At 54.9% G+C, this 21,511-nt stretch overlaps 3 protein-coding genes across 3 annotated transcripts; 1 reads left to right on the top strand and 2 right to left on the bottom strand.

The window, feature by feature from the left end:
- Positions 1 to 305: 305 nt before the first annotated feature.
- On the bottom strand, positions 306 to 8,770 carry TRIREDRAFT_119696 (uncharacterized protein; the record flags this gene model as incomplete). The annotated part of the gene is made up of 3 exons (XM_006961592.1): positions 306 to 1,906; positions 8,333 to 8,336; positions 8,723 to 8,770. 3 exons carry the CDS (start codon positions 8,768 to 8,770, stop codon positions 306 to 308), a joined length of 1,653 nt encoding a protein of 550 aa, XP_006961654.1.
- Positions 8,771 to 15,330: 6,560 nt separating this feature from the next.
- TRIREDRAFT_119697 (dual specificity protein phosphatase) lies at positions 15,331 to 18,257 on the top strand. The gene is made up of 3 exons (XM_006961178.1): positions 15,331 to 16,860; positions 16,924 to 17,797; positions 17,849 to 18,257. Exons 1-3 carry the CDS (start codon positions 15,774 to 15,776, stop codon positions 18,204 to 18,206), a joined length of 2,319 nt encoding a protein of 772 aa, XP_006961240.1. The 5' UTR covers positions 15,331 to 15,773; the 3' UTR covers positions 18,207 to 18,257.
- A 1,305-nt stretch (positions 18,258 to 19,562) lies between these two features.
- TRIREDRAFT_43974 (uncharacterized protein) lies at positions 19,563 to 21,081 on the bottom strand (the record flags this gene model as incomplete). Its single annotated transcript, XM_006961014.1, has 3 exons — positions 20,737 to 21,081; positions 19,846 to 20,639; positions 19,563 to 19,768 (listed from the first exon to the last, which is right to left on the bottom strand). Coding segments are annotated over exons 1-3 (1,209 nt in total), but the record flags the coding sequence as incomplete, so codon positions are not given.
- Between the last annotated feature and the right edge of the window lie 430 nt (positions 21,082 to 21,511).

The raw sequence follows: 21,511 nt of genomic DNA on the forward strand, positions 1-21,511 counted from the left end.
GTGACTCAGCAAGGCGCATCACCAGCTTCGCCTCACCTGTGTAAGTACATGTACATACATCTCACTCGTCTTCACCGAGATTTCCTCATTACCACACAACACAGCATCATCATTGACCGAATGCAAAGTGCCTGCACGGGCACTTGAGGCCTGAATACTCAAAAAGTATGCTAATCATCTGATCATTATGTCTGTTGACTTGACAGGCTACCTATTCATCATGCATGCCATCTCCTCAAGGCATCACAGCCCCCCTCACGAGCCAAGTTGGTAGCTGTCCATCTGCTTCACTGTCATGGAGCCCCCTAGAATGTGAGTGAATCAATGTGCTCCTTGATGAAGTCATAACTCTCGCTCCTGAAATCATCCTTCAAATGCCAATTCACGATCTCATTATACCACAAGAGCTCATTGTTCTCGGTCCACTTGGGCCATTGGTAACCCACAAGCAGCCCGACATTGGGATCCAAATCGTGCACAAAGTTGATGTAATACGTCCGACCGGAGAGCGTGGGGAAATACGTGTTATTCCTGCCGAAGAAGACGGCCGTGTCCGATCCGTGCTGCGTGCCAAAGATGCCGTACGGCCAGTTGTACGACGCCAACGACGACCAGACCGGCAGGTCAGGACGGTTGGCGACGACGTTCTCCAGCGTCAATCGCCGGACGAGGGTGAAGACGATGTCGCCCAGGATGGAAGCGAGCCTCTTCTTGCCCGGGTAGGCGATCCAGGGCACGTACTCACCCCTGCGGTACGGGCTTCCGTCCTCGACGAGCTCGCTGTACGTCTCGACGAACTCCTTGACGAGGCTGCGCTCGGCGTTGTGGAAGTACAGGCTGGAGAGGTAGTCGGTGATGTTGTCCGTGGACCCCATGCTCTGCGTGAAGACCTGGGCCCAGCTGAAGATGGTTCCCTCGTCTTCCTGGGACCCAAAGATCATGGGCACGGCGTGGAACTTGCCCTCCCGGGCGAGGACGTGAGGGCTCGCCGTCAACACCTTGCCATCCGGCCTGGGGAGGTACGAAAGAGCAAGGGACTCGTACGAGATCAGGCCAGGGACCGAATTCGCTGCTGCGGCGAAATCGTCGTTGGTCAAGTTCCGGAGACAACCCAGGGTGTCGTCGCTGCCGTCGCATCCAGCCTTCTCGACGACATGCTGATACACCGCCTTGCCCTTTTCCGAGTCGACCGGATCGACGGGCGTCACGGAGCCCGAGTTCATGATGGCGGCGCGGAACAGAGGCTTGTCGTTGTATGTGGCATCGCCATCATACAGCACGAGCTGGTCCCAGACGGAAATGGAGCCAGCGGACTGCCCCCAGATGGTCACCTCGGACGAGTTCCCGCCAAAGGCCTCAATGTTATCGGCCACCCATTCGAGCCCCATGCGCTGGTCAAGCAAGCCGGCGTTGGCGCTCCCTTCATTGAGAATCTCCTCCCCAGGCATGAACCCCCACCCGCCGACGCGGTAGTTGACCGCCGCGAAGATGAAGGGCTTGCCGAAGGCGACGCCCGTCTGGACGAGCTGGAGGGGGTCGTTCAGGGCAGCCGACGTCCCGCCAATGAGGAAGCCGCCTCCGAAGATGTAAAAGAGCACCGGCAGAGCGTCGCCCGGTTGCGTGCCCTCGGGACGAGTGATGGTGATGGTCAGGCAGTCTTCCGACTGGTTGTCCTCCGCTGTCGGGAGGGGGAGCGATCTTGCCAGGGTCTCCTTGACAACGGCCGCCTCCGGGGGGCTCTGCTGCGTCGGAAAGCTGATAATAGGGCCCTGGGGACACAGCTTCGCCTGGCCCGTGGCGTTGAACGTGCCTAGGGGAGTAGAGAGCTTCTGCGGCGGCCGAAGGCGCAGGTCGCCGGTTGGGGGATCTGCATACGGGATGCCCTTGAAGCTCTCAACACCGTCGGCTGCGCTGCCGATGATGGTGTCTCCCGAGGGGATGGTCACGCTGACATCGGCTCGGGCCGCCAAAAGGGAGGGCGCGGCAGCCCCTGAGAGGGGGAGCAGGCCCAGGCTCAAGGCCGCCAGACTAATGGCGCTTTCCATCCTTTCTCCTAAGATGAAGATGAAAGCTCAATGCTATGAAATTGTATAGATAGTTGTTGGCAGATGGAGGCGATGGACTTGATTCAGTCAATGAGAACGACGGCCAACGCTTCATCCTTTATATAGCCGACGAGATAGTAATATCATGCAGTATACCCATAAGATGGCCCCCCTTTCCACATCATCAGATGATGTCTTCATCAAAGCGGTCAATACTAATACTAATATCATTGACAGCTCAGACTCTGTCTCAGCCAGCCACTCTCCTCCCTCTCCTATCCGCTCCCCCCCGACTCATCAACACCTTACTCACATCCACCCAAAGCAATCCCATGTCCCCTCCTCAAACACCCCTCATCTACACATTCAACATAATACCAAACCGGGCTACTCGCACTCACTCAAAACATCCAACTAGAAGCTTATTTCATCTAGACATACTTTGTAGAACATGGGATGCAATTCTTACTTATACACAAGCAACCCGACGGGCATGCATGTCTGAGTCCATCATTCGGGCATTTACCATCCCATCATCTTGGCATCGTCACCTCTCCGAGACAAAAATCTTCCCGCTCAAAGGGATAAAGATCCGCGGAGGTATTGCTCTGGAAAAGAAAAGCTTGTGAAACAACTCTAGGCTGTTGTGCGACGAGATGTCTCGGCAATTTCCTTATGAGATAATAACTACGACGCACGACCTCAACAGAAGCCGTTCTGACTGCATCTACATCGTCACGTCAAGCCTCGGTGAAACTAGATCTGCAGATTCACAGGCCTTTTCGTCAAGATATTACTATATGTATTGTCAGGTCATGACATGTCATGCTTTCACAAAAAAGGGGGCCGTAATGTATGCGATTCAAAGAAACAGCTGCTGTCCTTCATCTAGGTAGGTACATGCCCATTATGTCAAGGCATCACATCATTCAACAAGACTCAGAAAGCTGATTCAACAACAGGCCGACAGCATGAACTCGCGATTAAATAGAAATAGCTAGTTTGATAAAGACAAAAAGCACACACATTGATGCTATATGCTGCTCACTCCCTTCCGAGAGCAGGATAATAAACCACACGCACAGCAAAAAAGCGAAATTCAGCAATCCAGCAACTAAAAAAAGGTATTTGTAACTCTTTGCCCTCCGTTTTCCCAAAAAGACTTCACGGCCTGCCCTTCCAACCAGAACTACGACCTCAAAGAAAAATCAGCACCAAGAGAAAAAGAAAGAACAAAACCTCAATCAATCAGTCAATCAAACTCCTCTCTTCGCCAAGTAGGTTTCGTGTGGCCATGGCCACAACACGCCAGCCCTTCACAAGAAAGAAAACAAGATAAAAAGCTTTTTAATACGCTCAATGGAAAGGAAGCAAGCAAGCCAGGTGGTACACACGACTTTGCTGTGAATGGAACATGCAGAATGGAAAACAAAGAAAACCGGGCCCCGTGCAGGAAGTCGAGCAGGCCGTCCGTCATGAGGTCGTCAAGCCAGCGGTTCAGAAAGCAAACGGGGTGTGGCATGTAAGTTGGCGGCTGGAACAAGTAAAGAAAATATGAGTGAGTGACAAGTTTGGCAAAAAAAGACACAGATGGTCAATTGATGAGAGACAATGAGACAGAGACAGAGACAGAGAGAGAGAGAGAGAGAGATGGTGAATGAATTGAAATTGAAGATTAAACAATAACAAGAAAGAAGAAAGATGACGCTCGCAGATGGGTCAAAATGAATCAAGTATGGTACAGATCATGAATCTAAGCGTAGGGTCGTTGAAGGTCATCTCAAGCCATTCATGGCTGTTGTCGAAGAGGCCGGGACGGTGCTGGTCCGTCGAAATTGCAGGCTGCTAGTTCGATTCTGTAGGGAGTGATAGCTAGAGGCATGGTTTGAACCATGTTGTTGGACGGATAGATGTCGTGAAAGGCGGTTTTCGCTGGGTCTCTCGAGACCACTTTCGCCCCCATCGGCCGCGGGCCTCTCCAGGAATTTTCTGGTCGTGGGCGTGGTGGATGATGTAGACGGGACAGTCAAGCGAGAAGGTTGTAGAAATCGTCGTCGGCTAAGGGCTGATGGTGGCTGTGGCGTGGTGCTGTCGGGCATTGGGGTCGCGGCATCCGAAACGTTGAGATACTCTCGCGTCGCAGCTCTGGCTCCGCCGTTGACTTCGGTGATGGCCCGAGATGGAGCGCGAAACCTGGCTCCCTCGTCCTCCTCGCCAACGGTGCCCCGACGGTTACGGACAAGGAATGAAGTTCGTCGGCCGCCCTCGTCAGATTCGTCGCCTGCCGCGCGTCGGCGTAACAGTGCCGATGTTCGCCGGCCATCCTCTGGCTCCTCCGCCACAGCGTGGCGAGCGCGCGACACGATAAGCGACGCTCTGCGGGATATGGATTCGTTGGGGGTTGTCGGGGTGGAGGCGGAATTGCGAGGACTAGTCAGAATGCTGCTCCCGCTCAAGATCATGTTCCTTCGCTCTTCATATTTAGACGTGGCTCTGGGGCTGCTGATGACTTGCGTGGCCTGCTCAGGCACGACGCTGGAGCGGCGAGAGACCGAGTAAGACTTTGCGCTGAGCATGGTCGGGGTCCTCGGGGGTTCGGGCTGAGAGTTAGAGTTCGGGTTCGGGCTAAGCTGCGTGGTCACGACCTGCGGAATGCCCGTCGTGGGGCGCGAGGTGCCGCTCTCGCCAAGGGCGATGCAAAGCTCCGTCAAGCTGCGGCAGACACTGTCCGTTCTGCGGCGGAGCTGACGGTCTGTAACACCAGAGCCACCTCCGACAACACTGGCAGAGCCCGATATAGGACCAGGCTGGCCTGGCTCACCCATCATGGATGACAGCGCAAGGGCATCGTTTGCCGCAGTCTCAAGTGCACGGTAGACGTCCGGGCTGAGCATCTGTTTGATCTTGCCAAGAGCCGAGTGCAGGTTCGAATGCGCCTCTCGCTGTGACGAGGTGGTGCTGCTGCCAGCATCTGTCTGGTGTCCGGCTGCCGATTTCCTGGGAGAAAGCGACATGGTCGTAACTGTCGTTGTCGCTGTCGGCGGCCTCTCTTCCGAGGCTTTGATCACTGCGGCAGCCGAGGTTGGTGGCAGCTTTCCTGTCAACTCGAGGCGATGGATTCTCGATTTCAGCTCGTCCAGCTCGTCCCAAACCGTGGATGGCGCATTGGTTGACGTGGTCGACTCTGTTCCTTCCGCCAGGTTGCCAGCGTCGGCACCATCTTCCTCATCGTGCATCTCGAATGACCGCGTCAGAGGCGAGGGGTTGTAAGTCTTGGTCTGGTTTTGAACAAGCACGGTGGCCTTGTGCGTCGATGAGCGCGCTGAGCTAGAAGCCGGGCCGTCAACCACAGATGATTTTCTTCGGCCGTACAGAACGCTGTCCACGGCCTGGTCCGGGAGACCTGTGGATCGGGGCGTCATGGGCGAAGGCCGTAAACCTGAGCTAATGGATCTTGAAGGGGTGTCTTCGGCGTCGCGGGAGGATGCGGTTCTGTCTCTGAGCTGGCTGCGGTAGGCGCTGCTTCGCGCGATCTCGCTTGTTAGTTCATCTTCGTATCGAACCGAGCGGCTACGCTCTCGATCCTGCTGATCAGAGAGCCGTCGGTTGATTGAAGAGGGAGGAGAAATTGGGTAATAAGAGGAGACGTTTTGGGAAAGCGGGCGACGACTGCTGGTGCGATCAGCTCTGAACTGCTGGAAACCACGTTAGCCAATCGATGAAGGCCACATCAACCCGACGAAAGGGCGTGTCTGCAAAGACAGAATGACACTGAGGTATACACCAAGGCTCAATCCAATCCGAGGAGATAGAAACAAAGAAAGGCAGGTCTCGCCCAAACATGCGAAACCAATGAAAGACAAAAGATTGGTCCTGCTTCTGCCTTTCCACGTTCTTTTCTTTGAATCTCTGGAAGATTTCCCTCACTTACCGAAGTAGATTTTGTGTCGTGGGCATTGTCGGCTGCTGAATGGCGCGCTGCCTCCTCGGACGCAATCTTCATGAAGACATCGCCCGTGTCGTCGCCGTTCGTGCCGTGCCTAGACGTCGGAGGACTTCGCTGGTCGAGGAAATCACCATCCGAGGCGCGGAGGGTGTGGTCGTCGGTCGAGTCGACGTAGCGATCTTCGTCGTAGGAGTGAGAACTATAGGTCATTTCGTCGATGGAGCTGTGGCGAGACCCGGAAGATCGGGAGGCCCGAGAGGGCGGGACGCGGGAGGTAGTCGTCGAGGCTGTGCTCTGGCTTGCAGTGACTGCGCCGTTCACCGGCGGCTTATAGGAAACAGGTCGGCGCTGCAGCGGCTTGTCCTGATTATCATCTGAAGGACCCGACGAGGGCGGCTGCTTGGAGGCCGGAACGTCTGGCAGGTTTCGGGCCCGCAACCTCAGACCGAGCGGCTTGGGGTCGGCGGCAACTCGTGTGGTGGGCGACACTGCGTCTTCGATGGCCGGCTGGCGAGCGCTGAGTGACGTTCGCGGGACGTCGGGCGTCACTCTGCCGCTAAGATTCGAGGTGCGTGACGCCGGTAGCCGGCGGGTGCTCTGCTTGAGCGACGATGTGCGCGCGATGCTGGAGAGTTTCGCCTGCGCAGCTTCGTCGGCGAGGCCGTCAGGGAAGGACACGGGACGTCTGACCCTCCGTTCCTGCTCGACGATGGTCTTGACGGACGTCTGGTACGAGGCTCGAGGGCGCAGGCTCGGGCGCGGCGGCGGCGAGGTTGGCTTCTCGGGCGTGGGCAACGACTGGCGATTGCGCGCGGCGGCAGAGGAGGTGAGGACCTTGCTGGGTGCGTCGGAGCGCGTCCTGGGCTCTCGCCGGTCGAGGTGCGAATCGATCGAGGCCACAGGGGGCGCGAAGCGTCGGGGGGAGAGCGGCAGCTGGTGCTGGGCCTGGGGCTGTCTGGACGAGGGCGAGGGATGCGCAGCGTTCGGGGCGTTCTTGACGTCGGCAAGGCGAAAGGACGGCAGCCTGGAGGAGCTGTGGCTCTGGCGGTGCGAGTGCAGGTTCGACGAGGGGCCGGTGATGGAGGGAGGCGCTGCACCTGCGAGTGTTTTGCCTGGCAGGCCGGCGGCTGTGGAACGAGCCGCAGCGAAACTAGCAGTCTCCGTCATCTTGCCTGGCTCAGGTACCGGTACTGGGCGGCTCAGCGTTGGGTGGTGCTAGCAGCGTGTACATGGACCGCAGGGCGTCGCGTCGCTCATCAGCCACAGCGAAGGGGGGAAAAGCAAGGCGATGGGAAAAAGCAAATAATAAAAGCAAGATTGGGGAAAATTGATGGCCCGTATTCAGTCAGGGCAGGGTCGGCCGCCGTCGGGGGCTGCAGCGTTGGAGGCGAGCAGCGGCCGTGCAGCATCCAAGGCACGACAGATGATGACCGCTGCAGGCAGCTCCAAGCTTGCAGGTTCTCTCTCTGCTGGTGCCTCTCAGGTGGCCCAGAACCGTCCGTTGCATGGAGCAAGTCCAAGGTATGTGGTGTCTGCGACAAGTTGCCAGTCGGTACCCTCTGGCGGTCGAGGCTGTCTGTACCTATTGCTCGCAAGGTATTGCTGCAAGGTGTGCGCTGGAGATGTGCAAATAGGCGCCCCTTGCTCTCATAGCATGGCCGCCGTGCAGGGGTCCGTCGCAATCGCGAGACAGGCAAGAGGAGAAAGAAAAAACGAGACAAGCGAGCTGAGCAGGCGCCCAAGCCGCGGAGGAGCGCAGATGTCGCCGTCTCAAGGGGGGGAAATACTGTAATTGAAGGGCCCGCCAGCTACCCGCTGCAAGCCGAAATCGACGCGTTTGAAGTTCCTTGAGCGGTTCGAAGATTGCAGGCGTCACGTACTGTACACAGAAGCGCACTCAGGAGCACAGCCGGCAGCAGAGGAGAAATTCGGGGCGTGTGGAAATAGAGAAGGTGTAGAAATCACGGTGAGCGACGTCTGGAGGGAGGGGAACGCGAGGGGGGAGCCTCTTGCTACGAGGGAAATGCGCAGTAGCGGCCCTGGACAGTCAACGACATGCAGCATGAATTAGGCTAGACAGGCATTACCATTTCCCCTGGCACAAGAGGGCAGAAGAACCAAAAAAAACAGTGGACATTGAAAGGACTGCAAATGGGGCGGAAGAAGCGTGGCATGGCATCCAGGGCTGGCCTGTCTCCTGGGGTGGATTGATGCTGGCGATGTGGGCTCGTGTTGGTTAGCATGACAGGCGAGATAATGCGGCCACCACTAACAGCAGTGCCGAGAGGACGACTGATCCAGGGCGTAATGGTAATACTGCTACTACCACTCAAATCCATACGGTACTGTAACTGCTTGCAAGCATCATGACAAGAGGCAGAAGAAGCGGAACTCGACGGCAGCCTTGAAGACAGGGCGTGTATCCGATGCCCCATCTGCTCGCGTTGAACGGCTGAAGATTAGGTATCTATCTTGCAGCATCCATCGACTTGTGCGAGGCAGTGACACCTAACGATGCCACCTCTTCAAGACAACCTCCCTCCAGTAATACTATACAGAGCGCAGACGCATCAGAAGCCGGCAGAATCACTTGCTACTCGTATGCATGTCAAACACCAAGCTGGATGATTCGGCTGTCTTCTCGCCCGTCGTGGGGCCCCTTCTGCGCTGGCCAGGCCAAGAGCCATGCATGTCCACTGCGTTCCGGCCTGTTAAATAACGGCACATGCACCAAGATGGAGCCGGAGGCAGCAGATGCTGGTTCCACGGCGGTGATCATGGGAGCAGCAGGCCACGCAAAATGTGAGATTCGACCGCTGCCGTGCAGGTTCGATAGCGCTGCCCGTCTCTCCCGCCAGCCAGCCAGCCAGCCAGCCCTCTTTTTGGTCTCCATTCCCGCTTCCCACATCCGTATGTACGTCTTCCCCAAGGCGCGGCAAGGCAAGGCAAGGCAAGGCAAGGTAAAGAGCTTGCGTCTGTCCGGGACGACGGGCGGTTCGCGAATCAATCGAAGTCCCGGGATGATATGGGATTGGACGGCTTGTCTGGTCAGTGGCTCCCAACGGTTCATGCCCTCTTTTTTGATGCTGGGCAGGGGCTTGGCTGGAATTGTGCCGCACCACCACCTTCAAGGAATAATAAAGGGCGCATAGAACCTCGCTTATACGATCAAATAATCAGGCATCGACCTAATTTTGATATGATTGTATATACCGTATGTACTATCGTATTGATGGCTCAATGTAGGTAATGTCGGCAGAGACCAGCCTTGACGGAAAGACGAGGCTCGTGAGAGCCCGATTCTGCCCTATACTTGTCCCCAACCTCAAGTTGTCGCCTTGTCTTAAGAACTAGGCGGCGGTGCCTGAGCCTCCCTTCCACGTCTTGTGCTTCTTCCTCATACTCCCTTGGCTGCCATAACCACCATCCGTGATCGGTATCTCTTCTGTGTCGTAGATACCATCTCAGGGTTGATTCAAAGAAAGAGCAAAAAGGTGCGCCAAGGTTCCACTGCAACATAAGCGGGCGCTGCCCAGCATCCAGAACCGAGCCGCGTGAAACGTCACGACCACAAGGTTATAAACGCCATGGGGGCGCCATTGATTGCGGTGGATCTATTATCAGTTCCCCGGCGGAAAATGGCGCTATTCCGCCTCGGTGATGTTGAAATCCCACGAGGATCGAAAAATACAGTAGTGTTCAGGTCACTTGCGAGGAAGCCGCTGCAGGTCATCAATGAACAACGTCCTTTGGCTTACTTCGGTGTTATTATTTGCCAACGTTGATGCGGCCGCTCTGGAAGCCGGCAGATTGCACTCCGTTTCAGCTGGGTCTGGAGAAAGCAAGGTAGTACTTCATACGAAGTACTGCCGCGAATGAAGCAGGGCTGGTTCTGCGAATCCTGGTTTCATTCTACCTCAGGTATTCGATTGATAGTAGTAGCTTGCTAGGTGGTAGACCGACAGACTGCAAACGCCTCCATGTGCCCAGGAAATAAAGTACCGAAAAGGGTTTCATCCCGAACATGGAACAACAAGGGCCATCAACCAGCGTTTGCGTATCAGGCTTGGCGAGGGTATTCGGTTGAACTGTTCTGTTCTCGTAGCTTTCTCATTTGCGAGTACTACTTGTACATCGCGGAGCAATACCTACTGCCTTACCTACCCACTCAATAGACACCTCAACAGGCAACATACACATTCTCGCCTTATCAGGTACCTTAGGGAGAGACCATCTCATTTTGTTCTTGACAAAGGGGCTGGGCTGACAGTCGCTCCGGAGCATCTGAATTGAAATTGTCGAATTTGGTCAAGGAAGGGGACACCTTGTCCGACTTGTGTCTTGTTCGCCGCGCTTTGCCAGAGTACGAAAAGAGTATTATCCGTCCGTCCCCAGGTTTTCCAATGCAGAATTGCTTTTTCTTCGACGCCAATCTGGAACGATCCGATCGCCTGTGCGCGCTCTACCTTATCTGTAACACGTACCTAGGTAGGTAGGTAGGTAAGGTACAGTAGTAGGGAGCAGTATCCGTCCAACTGCATCCAAGCGCTTGTGCAACCGACTTCCCATAACGGATCGGTGATAAGAACCTCATTGTCAGACATACCTACCTAGGTATATTTGTATTGACGTTGGCTTTGCTGTCAACGGGTCGAGCTGCCAACTGAGATGCCTGAATGTGGAGCTTGTTACTGACAACTCGGACTTTGTTTGCCTGCATCATCTCACGAGCGCGCTCCGTCCAATTTTGGATAGTACCGCTCGGTGAGCGATTCTCGGTCAGAGTACCTTAGGTACCTAGGTATGAAGTAGGTCCAAGTACTCATCAAGCACTCACAAACACCATATAAACTCCGTCCCACCTCCCTTGTTCAAGAATGACGGCCTATAACAAGATGAGCTTTGAGTCATGTTCGTGTCGTTTTCAGGGGTGGAATCTTCTCGTCAAATATTCTCGAATTGAAACGGGGGCAGCATGTCGGGGTCCCTTGCGGACACTTTGCACCGATGAAAGCCAGCATGGCGTTACGCCTATTTGGTTGTTCTCCCCATGACACGGTGCTTTCGCCTTTCATTATTACTACCTTCTGGCTGTCTATTCAAGTCCGTGAGATTGATAGCATCCTTCTTGTCTCCAGATACTGGAGAAACTCTGAAACACATTCTCAAAACACGGCGGCGTTGAACAGACGTCACACTTGAGGAGGCAAACAGGGTTCGCGTTTCATCACCTCTTCGCATCCTGCTAAGCGATGCTCGACAATGTTTTAGCGGCGTGTGCTAGCTAACATGGACGGAGATCGTTGTGTCATGCAATTCCTTCCGATGCCCGTCAATGCGTGGCAAAGAAGCTTTCTCTCCAGCTCTCTCGGGCTGGATTCTTACAGTGTTCCTGATGTATTACATCATATTACCCTACATCTCATTGCTTATTGCCGTAAAAGACGTGAAGCGCACTGGGCTTCTGGTATTGGTGTTACCCACCACCATCTACCTACACAAAGCAAGCTGTGCCAGTATCATACATACATTACCTAGTCAGACAAAAGCCACTTTGTGCTACCGACAGTCAAGACGCCTCGTCATCATCTTCCTCTCTCACCTAGACTGGGACATATGTAGGCACGATTCATCATGAGGCCGCCACGGCGGTGTTTTGAAAGCTCGCCTGGGGGAACCGCGTTTCACCCCCATGATGTCGGTCTTGGCAAGGTCATTACTGAGGTCGGTAGCTTATTTGCACCCTGGACTCTGGTTGCATGCTATAACCAATCGCGTCTCAGGCCCCTTTCGGTCCACGTGGTTTCTTGATGCTCGGAAATGAAGGCAAACAACTCGAAGACGGCGAGTAGCTCGTGACAGCGGTGTCGACGGTCGACAATTGTTCAATGGCCACGGTGCCAATGCCTTGAACTTTATGGTACCTTAATTGCCGCAGTAGGAGCTCGACAGTGTGGAGAGGACGGACATGCTCGCCCTCTCACGAACATTCTTACCATCTGACAATCTGCAGGTTCGTGTTACAGCTTCGTAGCAAAATGCTAGTGGCGTGCAGATCGGCGGAATGAAATTGCGATGTGCTCTTTTGTGCACCAGCCCTCTGTTGGCCCTGCACCGGCGCTTTTGCTCAAAGGCGGCCGATTGATTGCTGACCGGGTTGATGCTCGAGAACTTGGCGTCTTCCACTGGGGTTGTACTCGTACATATGGAACGGCTGCTTGCCTTTCGGACATGGAATGCTAATCCCTTGGTGTGCTGCATTGAGAGAACAGCAGCCAAGCCATTCGCAGAGGATGGGAGCCCATCTCGCCCATCCAATCCCAACCAACTGAACCCTTGCGGTGCCTTCGATTTCTCCACATAATGCACCAGCTGCGTTCCTTGATACTGCACGATGCTGCTGCAAGTAAGGCGGAGGACGGGAAGCAATCAGGTCATGGCGACATGGTTGGCTATTTCTAACTCCGCTGACCACTTTAGCCAGGACTACCACACGGCCACGGTAGCGATCTGTGGTGGCATGTTACCGAACGGGCGGTCATGTGAGATCTAATCGAGACCTGATGGATACTGACTGACTCAAACAGACGGACTGACATGGCCGGCAACCAATGCTGAATAGCATCTATATCATCTATTTATAGGCAATGGGATTTCTAGTCGTCAGCGTGTGGCTTCAACTAGGCTCGTGTAATGGCTTTGCTTGGGTGCTGAGTGAGAACGGAGAGACGAGAATATGTGAACTTGGGCCAATCACGCCGAGACAGAAATTCTGGTGCAACGGAGTACGGAGTAATACTGGAGAATATGACTACCTCCTGCTGCCGGCAGTCTCAGACCTGTAGGACACTGCTGTCAGTGGCTATCTGATACGGTGTCTGCAGCTACCTTGAATAAGGTACATGTAGTAGCAGCATCTATGGTTTAGAAGCCGGGGGAGGACGGAGAGCGTGGCTGTGATATCGATGCCAAGGTCAGCCAAATGCGTGTACATACACGTAAAAGAATGCTGTGCTTGAACTGACATGCCTATGCCTTGCTGCGTCTTTTTGACATGGGCAGATGTGCGTGAAACTCGGAGACGTGGCTGATCATACCTATCACGTCCACATCGCCCCTCACCCTTGAAGGACCTCGAAGTTTTTGACTGTGATAGATTCGAGATGAGGTCATCATCGCTAGATATACCTTGCCAGACGAACGAAGACGCATGACAAGATGATCTTGCCACTTCAGCTGCCTCTGGCTGCGTTTATTGGAACTATTGGCCCTCCGTGCCCGCAGCCGTTTGCCATACGGAGTCACCGTCCCCATTTTCCGGGAGGCAGCGCGACGGAGCTTAATGGCTACGGGGCAGAAGACGGAGTGGGAAGGGGGGAGTAGTAAACCGGAGACCCGAAACAGCTGGGCAAACGGAGCAACTTCATATCAGAAACAGGAACGATAAGTTCAAGGTGAATCCCGAGAGATGAAAGAGAATCGAGAGAGGGATAGTGAGGCTACCTATAAGCAAGGGAAGAAGAACAAGAAGAATGCGACAAGCACGAGAGAAAACAGACAGTGTGTAGCCCAGTGCAATATACTCGTACGAATAGTCCACGCGGGAAAGGGCAGCAAGCAGAGGCGCCTTCTTTGAAAATTTCTGGCCTGCTGCGCTGCGGAAAGACATGACGGGGCCCCACCGAGCAGGGCCAAAAATAAGAAGTCGCGCTGCACGACAATTTGGGCGCTCGGCCTGTGATTGGCCAGCTGTTGGCGCCTGGCGGGCTGGGCAGGGCTATATTTAGCCTAGGCGCTGTTTCGCACGCAATCCCTGTCCTCCGCTCAACCACTCGAAACGAGGAGGTGGGGCTCGACCCCTACGGGTTAACGAGCATGTACGAGTACAGGGACTCCAGGGACGCCCAAGGACCTGCAGGGAAAACCGCTGGACGGACTTGGTTGGACGAGAGCGGCGCCGTGCAGCGCGCAGCAGGTCATGCTGGCGGCGGTGGTACTCGAGACGTATGCGCAAGATGCTCAGCAGGTTTTCTAACCTGTTTCCTCTGCTGCTGAATGCTTACCTGCAGCCCGTCGGGCGGCTGCGCGAGGAGGCGGACGAGGTGCGCAGACGGAGAGGGACCAGTAAGGCACAGGTGCAAGTACAGGTACACGTACAGTCACAGGTACAGGGGCAGGCACCGCCTTGGTTCGAAGGGCATGCAGCTCATGTTGCGCCTAAGCAGGTTCCAGTTGGTAGCGCGTGTCTACTTTTAGCAGTCAACTCCAGTGCAAGGCAAAAGGCAGCAATTGATTGCCAGACACGCTGTGGAGGGCGAGAGAAACGAGCAGAAAAAAGCCTTTTCCATGCATGGGCAGCATCACCCAAGGACTCGGGGCAACTTTCAAGGTGCTTTACCCTCAGTTTCCCGCAGGCATCTGTGGTAGCGCCGTCGATGGGCCATAGGTAGCCTGTACTTGGTCTGACGGCGCCGTTGCCGTGGTGGCTGAGCGGCGGAACCCTGCCCTGGATGCCGGACAAGGTCACCGCTACCTGGCGTCCCGTAGCGTCGATAGCAAGGCGCACCTCGCACCCGGCGCGAAGTACCGGTACGAGCACCTACCGTACAGAGCGCAGCGCAGCTCAGCACATCTCAGTGAGGGGACCCGACAAGTGATCTAGACATGGAGAGTAAGCGCTGCTTGCTGCAGCTGGCCCGCCCCAGTGCCCCTTCCAGCTTGAGGCTACCTCAGGTACCTGTACCGCTACCGGGTGCTAGGCACTGCTGCTAGTGACCTGGAGGCTCCCCCCCAGTCGCCGTTTGTTCGCTGGCGAGCCTCTCAAACACCGTCACGCCAACGCCAAATTCTAGACTCTCTCTCTCTCTCTCTCTCTCTCTCTCGTCTTCCAACTCTTCTCTTCTCTTCTCTTTCTTCCCTTTCTCGCAACATCCGCAGCCCTCCCCCCTTCCCGCTCGCCCTCGCGCAGGATCCGGCATCTGCACCCTTTTGGCGCTGCCTTGTTGTCCCTGTCCTTGTCCTTCGCCTTGTCCTTCGCCTTCTTCTCTTCCTCCGCCGTCGCATTTCGCCCTTCGCCCTTCGTCTTCTTTCCTGCTCCAGCGGCTATCCCGTCCCTCCCACCTGCATGTGGCCGTCCGCTAATTAGGCGCCGTTCTTGTTTCACCTCGACTTTTTGGTGCCATTCCTTGCAGCTCCCTTTCCCGACCCGACTCGATTTGGACCCTCGCACGCCTCATTGTCCTGCCTGTCGACCATCCGCGGCTGTTTCTGTTCTTCGTTTCTCGTCCTTCGCCTTTCTACTTTCCTGCTCCTCCCGTGTCGACTTCTGGCCCGCTCAAACCCGCCACAAACACCCAGTGCCGCGCCTCAGCTGCTTGCGTCCGCCGGCTGATACGACGCCTCTCGGGCCACAATCCCGACCGCTTGGTCCCTGCCAACTTCCTTTCTTGTATCGCGAACTGTCAACCTCCGGATTCAGCTGTGCTGTCCATTGACTACGTTCTCGACCTCAATCTTCATTTTCCGTTCTTCGCATTTCGCCACTCCGTTCTTTTCGAAACCATTTATGCGAACGCTCGCTCTCTTGTCCATCTTTTGACGCTTCTTTCTCTTTCTTCCAAGCGGCATAATATCTTCGAACGAGCCGCTTCACTCCTAATAATCCAAGCTGCTGCTGTAGTCGGCGCAATCACGCAATAACGCACGTGTCAAGTACCGGGGGTTCATGCGCGCGCGAGATTCGAGCCTCTGATACAAGGAAAGGGCAATTTCTGTTCGGAACCATGCCCTCAGCCGCCGCGCGCCAGATATACGAAGACCAGATACCGACCTTCATGTCCGTCTATGATCTAGAATCCGAGGCCATGGCAGACCGGGACACATTCACCGTGGTTGGGTCCAAGTTCCTCGAGGTGGCACCCAAATCCTCATCGCAGCCGCATCTCCAGGCCTGTCTTGCTCCAGATCAAAGCCACAAGCATCGCGACAGCACTTCGACACAGACATCAGAGTCCGATGACTCTTCTCCAACCACTACGTTGTCCACCACGGACTCTTCACCCCTCTCAGACCCGTCGCCATCGTCGTCACCGGATTCTCCGCTCAACCTGCTGCCGCTGGGTAATTTTCACTCTGCAAGCTTCAGTGGCCCTTCCAACCCAGTTTCGTTGCTCAGCATTTCGGAGGCCAGCGCATTGGAGCGTCCCATGACGTCTCCAGCTCCGAGGAAGCCGAGGAACATGAAGGGTCTCTCCATCCAGCCTCCGACGGCAGCAGCCTCATCCAAGTCCATGGTGTCGAAACCTTGCTCGCCTTCCTTCATCAAGCCCTCCATTCCCGCCATGAAGAGGAAGCCCAGTCTTCTCAGCCTCAAGACCAATGCTTCGGATTTGATCAAGCAGACATCGTTGGAAGTGCCGGCATCGCCAGGCATGCCTCCCATCCTGCAGCGCCGCGCCCTCAAGCACTCGACGTCGTCGCCGTCCTTCCCGTCCTCTACCTCTCTGAAAACAGCCACATTTGGGCCCGCGGGGGGAATGACCTTTCCAAAGGTCTTGGAGCGCAATGAGTCAGGGCTGTCAGAGTTCTTGCGGCCCATGAAGTCGAGCATGAACTTGACCTTTGATGCTGCCATTACCGAAGAGGACACTCCCATTAAAACCCAACTCGCATCTCGAAACGACTTTGACGACCCCTTTCGGGAGCACGAGAATAATGAAGACCAGAAAAGTCCAGGATACCCTGATGGTCCAATTGCCATTTACGGCGACAATGTCTATTTGTATCTGGAACCTACGGCCGAGGAAGCCTCTCGCTTTGATGTCGTCATCAACGTTGCCCACGAAGTTCGAAACCCCTTCGAGGCCAAGCGTGAGGAGGTTAAGCAAGAGCAGGCGAAGCCATCATTGCACGGCCCTTCCGCTCGTGGCAGAGGAATTTCGTCCAATCTGAGCCCTATTCCGGATACGGCTGCGTCAAACTCCAGCTTTGCTACCGCATGGGAGTTTCAGCCTTCTGACGGCAGCAGCCCGATGGACACGGATATGCTTACACCCACGACGCCAAAGGCCAATCCTCTCAGAAGGCCAGAGTACATTCACATTCCATGGGATCACAACACCGATATTGCGCCTGATCTCATGCGCCTCTGCGAGACCATTGAGAACCGCACAAAGGAAGGCAAAAAGGTGCTTGTCCACTGCCAACAGGGAGCTAGTCGTTCGGCGAGTCTCATCATTGCCTATGGCCTCTATCAAAACCCCGACTTCAGTGTCAACGATGCGTACCACGCAGCACAGGCCAAGAGTCGCTGGATCAGCCCCAATATGAAGCTGATGTACTCGCTGCAAGATTTCCAGAAGGAGCTTTCGAAGAAGAAGCGCTCTCCGCCAGGCTCTGGGCCCTATCGACCTCGCAGTGGAAGGAGTCCGTCCAAGCACCGATTGACCCTGTCCGCCGACGCAATTGAGATGCCTTCCAAGGAGCCGCACACCGCACCCCTCCCAGCCGAAAACGGCAAAGGTAGGCAGGGAAGTGAGAGCACGACTCCTCTGAGTCTCCATCCTGGCAACCCGAATGACCTCGAGACCATCTCCCCGGGCCCTGCTTCGGCGCCTTTGACATTTTCGTGGAGAGACAGTTTCGAGAAGCCCCAGGCAGAGCGCATGGAGCCGGAACACAAGAAAGCCAAGCAAATGGAGCCCATCATCAATGAGCCAGAACCAAGCCCTCGACAGTCAAGAACGGACTTTCATCCGCCGCCATCTCCTTCACCTTTCAAACTCCAGGCCCCTCCTTTGCGGCCAAAGTCAGCGCAAGGACGGTCGAAGCCAAGCTTGGCTCCTCTGGGCGGCCCTAGGCTGAAGCCGACTGCATCCTATTCGACTCTGGGTGCTCGGGACTATTCGTCTTCGTTTCCCATGCATAGTTCCAACGACAAGGCTGTTCACTTCTCGGCCATCTTCCCAGACGATGCCCTCATGTCTCCCAGGGACCAAGAAATGGCCAACAACTCCACGGGAGGCTTCCCGTCGATTGCTGGGATGAGGTTTATCGAGCGACAGGAGCTGCCGCAAAATCTTTTCTCCCCGCGGCAGACGGCTTTCAGCCGGGATTCCTTCTTCTCCTTCGGGAGGCCAACTCAAACCGCGGATCCGCGCAGCCCGCCAGCCAAAGGCGAAGCATCAATCATTCGGTCCATTGACGACATCTTATAACCGGCCTTGACCACGCTCTCATGACATCTTCGAACATATCTCTCGCACTATATATCCATACAGAGCACATCGGCCTAGAAGGAAAGAGTGGCAAAGCCTGTGTCTTTGGCTGAAGGATGTTGTATAAATGACTCCCGACTATCCGCTGTCTACCAGCTCCCGTGATATTTCCATCGCATTTTCAGGCGTTCAACGGTGTACAACAGAGCTATTGATCGGCATACGCATTAGGGAAGCGGGACCAGTCGTCAATTCCGGCTTGGCTTAATTCCGGCCGGTTCATGCGCGGCTCTAAACACCTGCGTTCCTTTCCTGCGTTGTCGCTTTACTCTCCTCTCCTCTCGACCACGCTGTTACCCGACTGAACAGCTCGCAGACAATTCCCAAGCTGGTCGTGGTTGGCGGTTGTGGTTGGCTCATGATACTTGTGGGAAGAGAAGAGAAAGAGCAAGCCATGTCCTCTCGCACATATCATCACCAAAAACTTGTTTCATTTAACCATGTAACTATCACATTTTGTCTTTTTATGTTTTCTCTTGTGTCTATATCTTCCGCTCGCTTTTTTCTTTCTCATCTTTAAAGGACAGGCTGTTGGATAACAGCAAAACTTGGGTACGTGGTGGGGGAAGGGGGAGTACTTGGTTTCCATCTCGTTTTGTCGGCATTTGTTTTTTCTTTTTCGTTTATTTCCCATTTGTTTTTTTTATGTCGCCCCCCGGGATTTTAGTATACACACAAGGAAATCAAAGGGTAGTATAATATCTCCCCAGAGGCGGTCCACGTTTTGGAAGAAGCAGGTCTTCGGTGAAGAGCATTGAGAGAGGGGAGGGGCTGGGCTTGACAAGTCCTTGCCAATGATAGAGATGAAGAGACAGAAGGAGAAAGATACCACGGGAAGAGAGGCAAAATATATGGATACCTACCTTAGGTAGAATAGGAGAGGAGAAGAAAGAAAGAAAGAAGAAAATACACCAAACCGAATTACTATATCAAACGCACATCACCCCTACTTCTCAAGCCGTTAATCTTGACTCCCGTGTTAACTCGAATGGTCTATTTGTATAAAAGCCCGCTCCCGTATATCAGAGCTACTCTAAGAGATGCCAGTAAACGCCATGATGTATGAAGTGCACAATGAATAAAACAACAAGAAGCGACTACCCAAAATGCCAAGAGTGTTGTATATATGTACGTGTGGCCTCCCACCCTGTCGAGCAGTGTTCCCAAATGGATAGAATATATGTACCTTTTCAAGAAGAAGAAAGAGGCAGAAACCTGACTTCTATCACGGTCCGTTAACTCCCCTTTTCTTTTGCTGTTTTTCTTTTCTCTTTTCTTCGCTCAAGAAGACTTCTTCGCCTTGGCAGCCTCCTTGGCCATCTTCTCCTTCCTGGCAATGACCGCCTCGACGCCAATGCCGCCAAACACGAGGCCGACACCAAGCCACTGCATCTGCGTGAGGCGATGGCCAAAGGCGACGACCGAGAGGATCATGGTGAACATTTTGCGCGTGACGGTGACGGTGACGAGCAGGACGGACGAAAAGGTGGATAGGGTATAGACTAGAAAAAAGAGTCTTGTTAGCAAGGAGGGTCAAATCACGCGAGAAGGGCGAGATGAAGTTTGTTGGCAGACGTACAGATAAAGACTTGACCCAGGGCACCGCAAGCTGCAAAGCCCAAGACGTCCTTCCACACGGCTGGGTACTTGGTCACAAACTCCAAGGCCGCATTCAGCTCGCCAGCACTGCCAGCAACGTCCATGCCCAGCCACTCGCCGATCCCCGTAGACACGAGCGCAGGGCTACCAATGAGATACAAAGACGTCACGACGGTGCTCATCATGTTGTTGGCGCACATCATCTGCGGTCCGCTAAATGGGCGAAACGTCTGGAAAATGTAGTCCTGCGTGCTGTTGGTGAGGCCGTCAAAGAGGAGGTTGATGCCCAGCAGCAGCAGCCCCCAAGAGACGTTTGCCTCCTCGGACCGGGCAGACTTCTTGTGCTTGCGGCCCGAGTGGAGGGTGAACACGGCTACGCCCGTGGTGACGGCGGCAACGACGAGGTACTTGTAGATGGGGTAGCGCTTCCGGAAGATTGTAATGTGGAGGAACATGACAGGAAGGAGCTTGCAGCTCTTGGCAAGCAAGAAGGTGATGTAGTCAATGTGCGCAAGACTGGCGTAGCCAAAGGGGCTGGCCAGGCTGTTGGTGATGGCGACGAGCGCCAGCGGGCCGAGAATGCTGCGCGACGGGAAAATGGGCGGCACCGATGCGCCTTTCGGAGTCGAAGCAAGGAGATAGACGAAGCCGACCGCGGCGGCGAACAGCGACTGGATCGTGTTGAGGAAGACGGGGAAATGCCACACCTCTGGTGCGTCGACCGGGCCGTAAGCCTTGGTTGTCAGCTTCTCCTGGAGATACGCCCAGGTCAAGCTTTGTTGCGCGCGCGCGCGCGCAAAGTTAGCGAAAATAGTCCAGAGAGGAAGAGAGAGCATCGCGACGCCGATTGCTAGTGGGCTAAAGAACTTACAATGAAGCGTAAATGCCCGCGACTGCAGTGACAAGCTGGACCAAGCCCGCCTCGCCCTTGCTCGCATCTTGCGCCAATGTAGACGGGGCCGTGTGCCCGTTCGTCGCCTTCACCTCCTTTCCATTGGCATCCTCCCACTCGGCAGACTGCTTGTTGAAGAACTCGGAAGACGACTCGCGCTTGACGGCTGGCTGCTTTGAGCGCGCCATGGTTCAAGCAGAGACGGAGAAGCGCGTCGTCGAAGTGCGCAGAACAGCGATGCGGTCGCGATATCGTTGGTTGATTCTTTACTGCTGGGAGTAGGGACGAGAGGCCAAAAGGCAGAGCAAGTAAAGGAGCAAAATAGTCAAGAGAGACAACTAAACGAGCGAGGGAAGAAAAGGGAGTGACGGCGCCAATTGTGCCGAATAAGTATGAAGGCGAGGGTTTCAGTGGAAGACAAAGTTGAAAAGTTGACAAGTTGGCTTCATCTCGCAGCCACGGCGCGCTCTGACGTCTGGGGAAGGAGGGACCCTGAGGCTGGTGGAGTGCCTGCCGCCGCCTGCCGAACGCACACTTTCCACTTCCGGTTAGAGCCGATGCTGGGAGGCTTACTGCCGGCAATGTTAAAGTGGAAGGCCATGACCAGGATACTATCACGGACTACGAACTACGACGACACACACGGCAGCTACACAGGGAAACCAAGTCACAGTCAAGTCAGCTTGCGTCCAAATATATTTCAGTCTCTTGCACAACGACTGACTAGATGCACTATTATCTAGACATCCCCAGT

The sequence above is a fragment of the Trichoderma reesei genome (assembly GCF_000167675.1).
Source record: "Trichoderma reesei QM6a unplaced genomic scaffold TRIREscaffold_1, whole genome shotgun sequence".
NCBI classification, from domain to species: Eukaryota; Fungi; Ascomycota; class Sordariomycetes; order Hypocreales; family Hypocreaceae; genus Trichoderma; species Trichoderma reesei.